The sequence below is a fragment of the Symsagittifera roscoffensis genome, chromosome 3, assembly GCF_963678635.1.
Source record: "Symsagittifera roscoffensis chromosome 3, txSymRosc1.1, whole genome shotgun sequence".
In the NCBI taxonomy this organism is placed as follows: Eukaryota; Metazoa; Xenacoelomorpha; order Acoela; family Convolutidae; genus Symsagittifera; species Symsagittifera roscoffensis.
Window position 1 is genome coordinate 27,820,343 of NC_087064.1, and position 13,958 is coordinate 27,834,300.

The 13,958-nt window shown below is 46.1% G+C and overlaps 2 protein-coding genes across 4 annotated transcripts in view; both read left to right on the forward strand.

Moving 5' to 3' along the window:
- The window catches only part of LOC134841199 (long-chain-fatty-acid--CoA ligase 4-like), a 454,776-nt gene that overhangs the window by 424,468 nt on the left and 16,350 nt on the right, over positions 1–13,958 (forward strand). The window contains exon 2 of the mRNA XM_063857029.1: positions 7,287–7,575. Coding sequence (XP_063713099.1) covers positions 7,301–7,575 — 275 coding nt within the window. The 5' untranslated portion in view covers positions 7,287–7,300. The remainder of the gene's footprint in view (positions 1–7,286; positions 7,576–13,958) is intronic.
- LOC134841198 (intersectin-1-like) overlaps positions 8,142–13,958 on the forward strand; it is a 333,033-nt gene continuing 327,216 nt past the window's right edge. For all 3 annotated transcript variants that reach the window (XM_063857026.1, XM_063857027.1, XM_063857028.1), the window contains exon 1: positions 8,142–8,165. The gene's annotated coding sequence lies outside the window, so the exon portion shown is untranslated. The remainder of the gene's footprint in view (positions 8,166–13,958) is intronic.

The following is a 13,958-nucleotide window of genomic DNA, read 5'->3' on the forward strand; positions in this document are numbered from 1 at the left end:
TCATGCCGAGAATGAGCAGGGCAGGACAGTCAGGAAGAACATGACATCAGCGGAAGAAGATCTCATTGCAATGGCCTTGCGCACGAAGCCGCACAACAACGTATGGTTGTACTTGTCACCAAGGCTGTGCAGCTTGGGTGAGGACGCGTTCGAGCATGCGCCGGCAGTGATAAAAGAGATACACGTGTATCTGAAAAACTTGTTTGATGCCCGGGAGTTAACTGGGGGCATGATGTTGAAGTTGATGCAGGACGTAAACACGATGTCACTGGACAAGTTCCAAGCTGACGTGCTAGCCACGAGCGCACAGTACGAACGATCAGATGCTATCTTGGGTGGAATGGGAGTGGGATGGACGCCATCCTTCCTGTCGACGTGCTATCCTAGGGCATCCCGGAACTTGATCGCGAGTTTTGTCAGAGACATCAGGAAGTTATCGATTGGCCTGGTGTTAGCCTTATACGTGACATTTGGTCACGAAAATTTCGTGAAGGGGCCGGCGAATCTCTTCACCCAAGCGTTGGCAGATTTGAGATTGGATGGACTCCTGACCCTGATTGCCATGACCTACGGTCGACTGGGTGATTTGCTTGTGCTGTTACGTTACCCTGAACAACTACAGGGACCCAGTCGTGAGTTCAATGCACAGTTGGAAACTGCCTCGCTCAAGAAGATGAAAGACTGGAGGACTCTCCTGCTCCAATACCTCTTACAGCAGAACAGAAGCGTCACGGGAGAAGATAAGGTGGCGACGGATGCGAGTGAGTGCAAGCAATATTGTGGCATGCCCTTGCTGACAGATTTGGCAGTCATGATGCGGATCGATCCGTTGGCTCTGATTCACGGACTGCGGGAATTCGTCACGGTGGTGTATGGACCGGTGATGTCTTTCGTGTTCCCGGACGTGCAAGTCAAGGCATACAGGAATTCGGTGTTGTATGTCAACCTGGTCTCAGTCGTGGATTGTTCCGTGCTGAACTGGGTAGAACAGAGGGAGTTGAGAGGGCTGGCCAGTGACGATAGGCTGTTCGGGAGAATAGCGGAGCCAGGTTGGATGTTGATGGATTTCAACAACCACTTCAAGTGCCGAATGGGCCGTGAGGAACTTTCTCACATCCAGTTCAACCCGAAGCTTCGGAACTTAAGACCAGTAGTGAAGGACACGGGAGCGGCTATGAGAGTGCCACTCTTACCAGAGGCCTATGCACACGCTAAAGAGAACCAGCAAGCGTGGCTTTCTGGGTCCAGGCCGCTGCCGGACCAATGCCCTCGATGTCCACCGATAAGGAGGATGTTGTTGGGAGTCACATCTCCCATCATTGCCCCTCGCATCGGAGCAGCTCGTGACGCAGAGAAGAGAATGTTGAAGTGGAGTGAAGGGATGGAGCCGCGCTTCATCGGCTGGAATGTTGCAGCCGCGCACACGTTTGACTTCTCATTTCCTGATGCTTGGAGCAGGAAAAAGATCAAGGCACTACATTCTAGGAGACCAGAGGTCTCGGCCGAAATGTGGAACGAAGTGTATTCTCCCACAGATGACTTATCAAGACTGAAGTGGTCAGGAGAAGTGAAAGTAGTGATGATGGAAGTGGCAAAGGAGAGCAGAGGAGGCTCATATATAACAATAGAGGACCTGGCACCACATGGCGAGGAGTCTGTAGAATTCCTGGTGAATGATGAGTTGTTTTATCACGCAGGTGACTTGACCGTACCGGCTCGGCCGGACTCGGGCATAGACTCACAACAAAGACCTTCAGGACCCAGGCCAAAACCTGATGCAGGTGATGATGAATTGATGGATCAGGACGATGACGATAACGATACCGAGGGAAAGACGGGAAAACCGGGTGAGACGGATCTGCGAGCGTTAGAGAGAGACTTGCTAGAATACCGGTTTAGTGAAGACGACAATGGGGAAGTCGATGGGAGTCTATTGCTAATGACGCCATCGTCTTTCATGTCCCCTACAAAGGAGGCGTCGGCCGACTTATCCCCGATAGACCCAATAAGCCAGGCGAGAGAATGCCGAAGCAGGGATCCGCAGAGATTGCTCCATGAGTCACCAAGGAGGAGAAAAATCGAAGAATCAATGAGGGTATCCTTCCTGAGCACGCTGCCAGAAGAGGAATGGGAAAGATATCAAAGTGAGTTAGAGGGCAAGACAGGGGCAACCTGGAGCCGAGTGAATTTCATGGAAAGATCATGGGACGTGATAAGGCGATATGGGACGCAGTCCATAATGAAGGTTGGATTGAACCAACCCATCATGCGTGAGGTCCTGGAGAAAATAGTGAACTCCATGGAGTCGGATGTTCTGACCGAGTCAGTTACAGAAGACAGTGCCGATGATCAGCAGGTCACAAAGAAATTACCCGTTAGACGAGCCAGAAAGGGGCTGAAGCGACTAAAAGGGAAGACAGGAAGTCGAGCCGTGAACCCGAGAGTGGTGAAGTCGAGAGCTAGCGCAGTGGTGACCTCTCTAACGAGCGCAGGTCGTTTAGGCGAGAGCGGGCAAGGAGATAGTGCAACGCTGACAGGGGGAGAAAAAGAGAATCTGATACCCCCTATGCTCTTGGCAGGTCTGACCACGACGGCCGTAAGATCAAAGAAAACAGCACGAACCCTGGCAGACACTAAATTAGAGATGGAGATCATCAGTCAATGTGGATCTGGAGGACTTGAAGATTACAGGCCCTCGTGGACCAACATAGCCAAGCTGAAGCTGGAAGGACAACTCGACGTGGTCGAGTACAGTCGAGTCACTGTGCCGGAATCGGTCCACATGGGAGATCCAGCAGGGGGTTATGTGGAGATGTTGAAAGCGAGGAACTCCGCGAGAGGGCACCTGATGGCTTGGAGCGAGAAGCGAGCCATGCAGGAATATCTGAAAGAGCTTACGGAGAATTCAAACTTAAATCGGAAAGAATACGGCACGGTAATGTCCTCTGAAGCGAACGAAATCGGATTGGAAAAACTACTGGAAATTTCTTGGAGGGCGGCCCTCCAGAGATACTTCGACGAGACGATGCATGCACCTGCGACGGTGGCAGCGTACCTGGCTCATCCGTGCACGAGAACTGACCTGCAAGTACGGTTGGCTTGGTGCTTGATGGGCATCAAGAAGGCGGAATATAAAGCCAGTAATGATTCGAAATCACGGGAACAGGAGCTGGAGTTGATGGAAGCTCTACGAGCGTTGACTTCAAAAGACGATTCTGCGATAGCATGGGCTAAGCGTAAGGATGCCCTTTGCTTTGTCAGGTTCGTGGTGGATCGTATCCCCACTCCTGTTTTGGGAGAATGTATAAAGATCATTCGGCAAAAGGGAGTTGATTGCGAAAGGAACTTCCTTAGGGCACTCCTGGAACTATATCAGGATATGCCGTTGACTGTACCAAATAAGGAGTCGAATGACATGGAGAGCTATCGCAAGTTGGAAGAAGTGAGAAGATATTCCAACAAAGAGTTGAAAGTGAGCCGGGAGTTTATTGAAGCAGTCAAGGGACAAAAAGACTTTGCAACACTAGGGAAACTGAAGTCGTTCCAATATGTGTCTGGCCAACCGGGGATGGCGTATAGTCCCTTCGTGAATGAAGAAGCCAGGGAAGCGTACTTCGACTATGAGCAAGTCATAGTACTCAATTTCTGGGTTGAACGGATTAAAGAAACTGGAATGCTGATGGTGGAACAACCCAAGCTGGGAATTATCTTGGAAGAACAAGTGGTCGAACCCTCGGTTCCCGAGCTAAAGGGGCAAGTGAGTTTTGATTGTGGTTCTTGGGACGGTCCCTTGAAAACCAGTCTAGTAACGATGTGGGAACTCATGAAGCCTTCTTGGTGTCCTCATCCTAACGCCGGTTTAATCTGGGACATGACGGCGGATATCACGTTAGACCTGGATGATGACGCGAGTTTGCATGATCTGGCCATGATACATCATCTGCTGGCCATGAGGTTGACGAAGCGGAAGAGCAACCCATCCACGGAGCTGTCCGAGGAAGGTCCATCAAGCAATTGGTTGAAGCAGGGCACATGCTTGGCTCAACATAGTGGGATGGAAGGACATGTTTGTAACCTGGGACACTGCCTAGTTACGCTGAGCGAGCAGCATCGGCAACTGGCACGATTGTACGGAAGATTGAGCATGTCGGATAAGAGCGGTATGGAGTTGGTCGCGGACTGTCATGGGGTGACGGATGTAAATTTGATCACAGCCTTGGGATTTTGTAGCATGACGAGTTCGATAGAATCGCTTGAGCGCCTGGAGCGTGCCCATGAGCTAGTGACGTCCCTCAGAGTGGAAGTATTCCCTGGAGCATTGCAGACGGAGCAGAAGATCGGGGGCTGGAGAGAAGCTCTGGAGAACGAGATGAATCTGAAAGATAGTGAGGCCTATCATAAACCGACTGGTTCAAAATATCTGGTGGGTTCAAGCTCCGCACCATATTGCAGTAGTAGATATCCTACACACATGGTGGTGATGGATGCAAGGACACAGCAGGTGTTGATTGACCAACTTTTCTCTGTGCCAAAGTGTGTAAGGTTGGCCAGAATGTCGGAGAGGTCATATGATTTATTGGCGAAGATCTTTCGGGCAGTCCCGAAGAGATCTGAAGGCGAGTTGCAAGACGTAGTGGGTGAAGAGTTTCTGAGATTAAACGAAGGCAATGTGAGTGAGTTCCAGAAACAGAAAGCGAGTGGAGCGTTACCCACTGAATTCCCCACCATAGAAGAGAAAGACGACTTACACAGAATTCTGATGGAGGTGGAACCGTTGCTGGGAGCCTCAGGGTATCGGACCCGAAGGAACATAGTGAGAATCCATGGGGAGTATCCTTGCCACTGCTTGGCGCAGACGTTGTGGTACCCCAAACGCGGGAATCTGATGCTAGTATGGGACGTGGAGGAGTTATACTCTACGGGGTTGCCCGATCAGTTGCTGAAAATCTACAACTTTTGCACAAAAACATTTACTTAAACTGTTAAAATTTCCATGAACTGCCTTTTTTGAACTGCTAGTGGAGAAACAACCTTTCATTGTAATTTTTCCTAGACCAAGTACATCTCTGCCTCAAAAGAATACCTCGAACTTTTTTACAACTCTTGTTTATTTCACTATTTGTCGAACAAGGGACCGGCCGGTTCCCCCTCAGTGTGAGAAGAATGAAGACTGGGGGGTACAGAGGAAGAGTGTTGCAGCAATGGCTTTTATTGTGAAAGCATCTACAGAAACATAGAGGACATGGATACACAAAAAGACCAGTTAGGGTGAGGAAGATCAGCGGCTTAAAGTTAAGCAAACACTAAACAATTTCCTATTTTCGATTATCTCCTATTTTCGTTTTGATTATTGAACTTGTTAAACTTTTTTATTTTGGTTTAGTTTGGTCAAACCAAACTTTGAAAATTGTTACAAATGTTAAATTGTTGAAAAAGAGATTTTAGTTATACTATTTATGTATATATAGAACATAGGTGAGTATATTTACCTATTTAAACACGATTGAAGTTTTTAACATGTGTAAGACACAATTTAACTGTGTGGCAACATGGTAAGATTGAGTAAACTCGCTCGAGAAGGGTGGGTAACCCAATAACTTTCCTAGCCACACAGTTTCTTAGTTTTAATATTGAAATAAATAACTGATTATACTTGGTGAGTGACGTTAAGTTAATTTTAACGGGTGCGTGGCCGTCCCACGTCCCACTTTTTAATCACAAAGAGCGAAAAGAAATTTTATGGCAAGACGACGTAAGTAGTCAGAAAAGAAATTTTATCTAGGACACTCCTCATGATGCAAATTTTGTGAAAATGTTGAAAGGCAGTGAGATGTAGTACGATGCCATTTGTGAACACGTAGTGAGTTGAGGTGGGGTAGATAAATTTCATTTTCTTATGCGATTTGTAAGATTGAGTACAGAAAACTGGATAACTACTTGACGATAACCCGGTGTTATGCGATCAATAGGGACATTGATGGGGCTGTCCGGGGAGTATGTGCCATTCTGCCAGATTGGCACAGCGCAACCTTCCGACGAAGCACGAATCAGAGAGAAAAGGCCTTAACAGCAAAAAAGTGATTGAAAGGAGGGTCGAAGTATTCTGAACTTTCCTATTTTTAAAATTTCGATTTTCAAGTTGATATTTCTCAGATATACGAAAAACGGCCATTTTGACCAAAAAAGCTGAGAAAATCAGAACAACGACAAATATTGTGAAAAACAGTCGTACAAGAGACGGAAAATACGAAGCCTCTTATCGTGGCAACAACGCACGATAAGACACTTGTCAGCGGATACTAGTGGAGAAGGAAGCTTCAGTGGGGAAGGAGTATTCCACGGAACCCTCCCGGGACGCAAATTAGGAGAGATAAGAGCGTTATCGCTGGAATATCACGGGAGGGGAGGCTTGGTCCCCTAGAGACTGTTTATGTGAAGGGACTGTATAAAACTAACTATATAGCTACCTGGATGTCGTGAAACTTTAATTTAACACCGGTGTAACTTGATATTTTAGAATATGAGTAGCTAGAAAGAGGAAAGGGTCAATCCATCTCCAATGGATTTAATATAAAACTGTCACACAAAAATATGTGAAAATAGGTTGTTCGAGCCGTGTTTTTAATGACAATCACGTAGTCTGAGGATCCGAGACTCAGCTATGTGGTTGTGTTCGCATGTAAACGAAAGCTGATCAAAAGTCGTTTGACTGATGGCCTAAAAATGGTAACTTTTTACTTAGCCCTAGACAGACCAGAAAATCAACTGGCAAGGTCGAGACGGTGAAAAACGAGTAGAATTAAGGTAACTGACGCCTGCCAGTCGTTAATAGGTACTTTTTCTACGCTCCGTCGCTGTGTAGTATTTGGGCGAATGTTACAGAACTTTGCAAAGCAATGCAAAGGTACCTTATTTGGATACAAGTGTGATCGAAGGGTCCCAAAAAATAATAGGGTTTCTTTGTAAATAGTGCTCCAAAAATGTTTATTTTTGGCCTCGGTGATGTCATTTACTGAATCAAATAAGTTCACTTCTTAATTGGTCTGCTGTCTCTGAGCTAGCATGATTTATGACCCTCTGTCACTCCTCGTTTTTACCGGGACCCCTCTTCAATTCTTGTACCCTTCTTTGTAGAATTTCTTGTATCATTGATGTCTTGTGTACCTATCATGTCGAATATTATGTTTGTAACATTTCGCTGTTATTTATATTACAAATTCATGAGATTTCAGAGCTTTTTTGTCTGTCAAGATAATTTGAAACGCTTTGTATTTCTGTTCTATTTCAGGCGTTGTTTATCATGTCTGGGGTTGGTAGAAAAATCGAAGGTATCATTACCAACATATTGGTGTTGGTTGGCGATGTAGTCGCTTTGATAACCTACATACCAAACTACATCATTGCTTTCAAAAGCATTGCGTTGTCTCAGAGAAACAGAGCACTACCAAGTGGGTCCGGTTCTAAAGAGATCATTTATGATCACGCTGATGTAGTCGAGGGAAAGCCTTTTCGGTCCAGTGAGTTCTACAAAGATTCCAAATCAGTGTACGAGCAATGGAAAATTGCAGAAGAGCGGTAAATGATTAAAATTCAAATCCAAATTGAATTATCTGCAAATATTATTTTAAGTCAATTATTAGCACCCGTATCGATTTTATTTGAAAAGGACTTAAACACTTGTCATCTTCTTTTATCATTATCACTTCCATATCTAAAAAATTCCAAGGATTTTGACTGGAATACATGATGAAGGGACTCATGACTGTAACCTCGGTTACTATGATACTTTTGACCTTCTGATTACCCTTTATTATTAGCACTTCTTCAACTCGTATTATGTTTGCAAACTTAACATTTTGTCTTGAAATCACTGCCTTTAATTGTGTGTGTGTCTTTATTTTTGTTAGAAGTAATAGAGAAACCACGTTGGCTTTAATGCATCGTTTTGGGCTCGTTTTTTGGCTTAAGTGGTGTCCAACTAAACTTAAATGACTACGACGCCAAAAAAATTTTCAATTTCGAAATTTGTTCTGTGCAGGCGGTCCAAGTGCAGAATAAATTATATCTTATTGGCGGAGCAATAAGCAGAATGGTCCAAGAGCAGAAAAACAGAAAAATTGTTGTGATAAACAACAAGCCTAATTGTTGTGATAAACTTATTAAATAGTTTGAGATGGGTATGTGCTAGTGATCACCTGGCTGGACGTTGCACACTTCCTGACCTGCCCGAAGTGGACCACTGGTCTTCAGGTAGCGTGCCATCCACGATCTGGTCTGGACCCCGCACTGGAATTCTGGTCTCCTGGTGTGGAACCCGTAGCCCGATCTTTTTGAAGGAGCAATATCTTATTGCTCCGCCAAATTGATTAGATATCAATATCTAATTATATCTTATTGGCGGAGCAATAAGCAGAATGGTCCAAGAGCAGAAAAACACAAAAAATTGTTGCGATAAACAACAAGCCTAATTGTTGTGATAAACTTATGAAATAGTTTGAGATGGGTATGTGCTAGTGATCACCTGGCTGGACGTTGCACACTTCCTGACCTGCCCGAAGTGGACCACTGGTCTTCAGGTAGCGTGCCATCCACGATCTGGTCTGGACCCCGCACTGGAATTCTGGTCTCCTGGTGTGGAACCCGTAGCCCGATCTTGACTCTGGCTCTCCCCTTCTGCCTTCGCTATCTCTACGTCTGGGTGAGACCCCTCCTACGTTAGGCATGCAATTGTTTGCCTCTTTCTTCTCGACCGTGTTTCTGGTTTTAGCTTTCAACCGTGTGCAGAACGGTCACACCCCTGTTGGATCTACTCACATGCTGCTGCTGGCTCGCGAGAAACCTGATCCACAATCACGACAAGAACTGCGGTCACGCAAGTTTAAACTCAACTCAAAGCTGTCGTTTTATAACATTTCTATGCTCCTTCTTTTATGCGCTGGTGATATTGAAAGTAATCCTGGCCCGGCTGTCGACCCTACTCAGTTGTTCAGATTTGTTAACGCCGCGGAGATCTTAGTCGGGTCGTCTGTGGCCATCTCGGATCTAACCTCCGGTATCTATGATGCTTCTATCCTCAAAGTTGACAACGATCGCTTCTTTGCTCACTTTCGTGGTTGGAATAAAAGCTATGACTCCTGGGTCAACCTTGATCAAATTTTCCGGCTCCCTGATGGTTATGTTCCGATAGGCCGGAATTCTCGCGGTCCTATTTGCCTTCTCGCGCCTCCTGTCTCCAGTCCTATCTCTGTCGCTTTAACGAGTTCTCCTTCTCGGGATGCTCCTGTTAGCTCTGGCCTCTCTCAAGGGATGTCAAGTATGACGATCTCGGCTGAGCTCGCCGAAAGCGCTGTGCCGGATCTTTCTGACGTCATGTCTTCCAGAGTTGACACTGTCCGGTTCGTTCCGATTTCTCTTCGTAACGAGTGGTCTGAGGTTGTTGGTCACGCCCTTGACAACTGCGCCACCGCTCCGGACAATCTGAAATACTGGACTCGGTTGCTCATGCTCCCCAAATGTATCTTGAAAGCCCCTCGCCGCGGAGGCAAGTCTCACGCCGCTAATAACTGCAGAGACATTCGCCAAAGAATCAAGTCCTGGAAGGAGGGCAATATTTCGGACCTCTGGTCTAACGCTACCAAAGGACCTAAAGAGCGAACGAAGAAAAACAGCAAACCTTCTCCTGACTTTAATGTCCGCAGAGCCAAAGAGCTAGCAGGCCTCGGTCAGTTCGGCAGAGCAGCTAAAGCCCTGTGTTCCGATGGCCTCGTGTCCAAAAGTGACGAGTCGCTTAAGGACCTTCGCAGTCTTTATCCTTCCGCTGACCCTCCTGTCTTTTCTGGCCGGGATGAATCCCCTCTTGCCTACCAATTCGAATCTGAGTTCGTTCATAAGTCTCTCAAAAGTTTCCCGAGCGGCACTGCTGCCGGTCCTTCGCGCTGGTTTCCTGAGCATTTTGTTCACGCCGTTGAGTGCCCCACTCCTCAGACTGCTGCCAGAACGTTAGAGTCCCTCAACAGGGTTGTTAATATCCTCGCTGCCGGGCAAGCCCCTTCTAGTCTCTCTCCGTGGCTGTGCAGTGCGAATCTCTTTGCCACCGCTAAACCCAAGGGTGGTGTCCGGCCTATTGCGGTCGGCGAAGTGCTCCGAAGGCTCACTGCTAAATGCCTTGCTAAAGCCGCCAACGCCGAAGCTCGTGATTTTCTGTGTCCTCACCAGCTTGGAGTCGCTACCAGCGGTGGCTCGGAAGCCATCGTCCACGCTACTAAAATGACAGTCAAAAAGTGCTCGGAACATGGTCACCAAGGCGTCTTAACAGTGGATTTTGAGAACGCTTTCAACACGCTAGACCGCACCGAGATCCTCCTTCAAGTTCGCAACCGTCTTCCCGGTCTCTCCGCCTTTGTTGAGTTTACCTACGGTCACCACAGTCATCTGCTGTTCGAGGATGTCATTCTCAACAGCGAGAAAGGAGTTCAACAGGGGGATCCGCTAGGGCCTCTCATTTTTGCGGTCACCCTGCACTCTCTAGTCGAATCTCTCAAGTCGGAAGTCCCCGGTCTCACCCTCAACTGCTGGTACCTTGATGATGGGATTTGTGCCGGCGACGAAGACTCCTTGCTCAAGGCTCTCGAACTCATCACTTCCAACGGCTTGCATCTCGGCCTCAAAGTCAAGCACAGTAAGTGTGAGTTGTGGGCCCCTGTGGAGTTCTCCTCCATCCCCGTCTCTATCCCGAGAGCAGCGTCTAATGGCTTCGAGCTTCTTGGCGCCCCCATTGGTGATACTGAGTTCTCAGTTAAAGTCCTGGACAAACGCATCTCGAAGGCCACCAAATGTCTTGAAAAGTTACCTCTTCTTGATGACCCCCAGCTCTCACTTGGCATCACTCGCACTTGCCTTGCTGCTGCCAATGCTGACGTACTCTCTTCGCACTCAGCCGCCCTCTCAGCCTGTCGCAGCTTCCCTGCAAGTTTTTGATGAACTCCTCCGCGATGCTCTTTCTGTCATAGTTGGCTCACCTGTTCCTGATCTTGCCTGGTCCCAGTCTTCCCTGCCTATCAAAGATGGCGGACTTGGCGTCCGGCAAGCTCGCGACCAACACATCCCTGCCTTCCTAGGGTCTTCGTGTCAGTCAGCTCATTTGGTCTCGTTTCTTACCGAATGCGACATCACTGATACGCCGGAGTTCCTGCGTGCCTCGAACGACTTCCGTGAACAGTCTGGAAGCGTTAACACTCCCGGTTTTACTCAAGAAGCTTTCCAAGAGAAACTAGATAAGGCCACCTACAACGCGTTCTTCTCGTCTCTTCCCGATTCCCGCGAGCAAGCTCGTCTTCAGTCGCTCTCTCTGCCTTACGCCGGCGCTTGGCTTACCGCAGTCCCCATTAAAGGTCTTGGCCTGCACCTGCTACCTGCTGAGTTCCAAGCTGCTGTCAGATACCGCCTTGGTCTTCCTGTGTTCGCGTCTGCTCGTAGGTGCCCCGCGTGTCCGTCTGGCATTCTGGACGTCCTCGGGGACCACGCTGTCGCTTGTGGGGGGAGTGGTGGCCGGATCTCCCGTCACGACAGACTACGGGACATTATTTTCAATGCTACCTCGGCTGCCTCTTTAGCCCCCATCAAGGAGCAACGGAACCTCATCCCTGGAGAACGGTCCAAACCCGGCGATATTTTTATCCCTACTTGGAGCGCTGGTCGCCCAGCTGCTTTCGACGTCACCGTGACATCCCCGCTGCAGTTATCTCTTCTCGCTCGTGCGGCGGAGACCCCCGGGGCGTCCCTGGAAGTTGCTGAGGACCGCAAATTTTCGAAACACGAGAAAAACTGTGAGGAACAAGGAATCAGTTTTTTCCCGTTAGCAGTCGAAACGCTCGGGGGTTGGTCCGCTTTAGCTATCAAAACCCTCAAGTCAGTTGCTATCCTCGCTGATGCCAGACGTTCTGGTTCACGTGACGCTCGTGTTGCCCCAGTTCGCCTTCTCCAGAGCCTCTCAGTGTGCCTCATGAGAGGAAACGCCACTATGATTGTCAGCCGGGCCATCTAGTCTTGTGCAGTTTATTTCGTTTTTTGCATTCCCAATTCTGGTGCTCCTTTGTTCCTTTGCTATTAGCGCATTCCCCCTCACTTTTCAATCCTCAATGATTCATCCCACATTTGTTGTTTGTTTTGTATATGTCATTATATCAGTTGAATTTTAAAAAAAGTATAATAAAAAAAAAACTTATTATATTGGTTTATACTTTTTAATACTTGGTTTATACTTTTTCTGGTCGTTCGGTTTACTCTAATTTGTTTCTTTCTACTATTGAGGAACTCGACTTATTACCCCTTATTTATGAACCAACTCATCGATCCGGTAACACCCTGGACCTGATATTGTCATCCCATACTGAGTTATTAACCGTTTTCTTTGACAATAAATTGTATTCAGACCACTTTCCCGTGTTTGCTTTCTTTACAATACCCAAATTAACACTGAGCACCGCTGGGCTAAATTTAAGCTCTCAAATTTCGAAAGCCTTATTCTCTTGTTCAGTTTTCAATGAAAATATCAGCCCATGCTTTGATAATCTTATTTTTACTCAAAACTTGAGTTTTGGCTCATTAAGTATCGAAGATAATGTACGTGACTGGTATTCTGAAATTATGGCAGTAATAAACTTTGCGTGTTGTAAAAAGACCAAAAGACGGCAACAACTTCGTTATTTTTATTCGTCCCACACTGTTCATCTTCTTATCAAATATCGAACAGCTTCAAGACTTAACAATAACAATCTACGTCTCTCTTCATTACAATACGATATTGATCAATCAATTGAACTCGACAAAACATCTTTATTTGAATCGTTATCTCCGACTTCGACGCGTGACTGTTTTAAATATCTGCGCTCATTTACTAGAAAACGACTACCAAATCAAATGCACTGGAAAGATTAAAAAAAAAGCTACCAATTCTTTGGAAATAGCCAATCTTATGAATGATTACTTCTGTTCTGTGTTCCTACCAAGATGGAATTCTGCTCTATATGCACATGACAACCCTTCAATTCTATTAAACATGCTTCAAATAAGTGTTGTTCAAGTTCAAACGTCACTCGCCTCAGCTTCAACTACATGTTTAACCAACGACAACCTTCCAACTTTTGTTCTTAGCAACTGCAGCAACATTATCGCGCCACTTGTCGTTCAGCTTTTTGTTCATGTCCTAAATACCCAAAAATAGCCTACACTTTGGAAATGTGCTTACATAACACCCATCTTAAAAACAAACAATCCAGAAAATGTTGAAAATTACCGCTGATATCAGCATCTTACCTCAATTATTGCTTATTCTGGAGAGAATGATTTTTAAATTTATATATCCTCGAGTGAGACCAAATATTACTTCCGTTGAGCATGCTTTCATGACGAAACGATCAACCATTACCCAACTTCTTGAATATCTTGACAAAATTTATTCAAATAATGAGACGAATCTTGAAAGGCTTTCAGTATACTTCGGTTTTTGCAAAGCTTTTGATCAAGTACCTCATCATATTCTACTAAGCAAATTGGCTAATTTTGGATTTGATTACACGTTTCTCGAGCTTTTCTCTTCGTATCTGAGTGATCGTCCTCAAATTGTAATGATTCAAAATATATCTTCTTCGATAGGTTATGTTACTAGTGGAGTGCCGCAAGGCAGCGTCTTAGGGCCACTATTGTTTGTTCTCTTCATTAATGACATGCCAAATGCTCTTTTAAATTCTGACTGTTATTTGTTCACCGATGACAGTAAATTGTTTTCCAGCGCAACGCATTTTGACATTATGAGAGATATAGATCTTTTTAACCAATGGACTATCGAAAATGAAATGACGTTTAATGCCGATAAATGCAAATTTATTTGTTTTAATTCTAATGAGTCGGAGACATTGCTCTGTCTTAATGATATCTCTATTCCTTCGGTATCATCTATC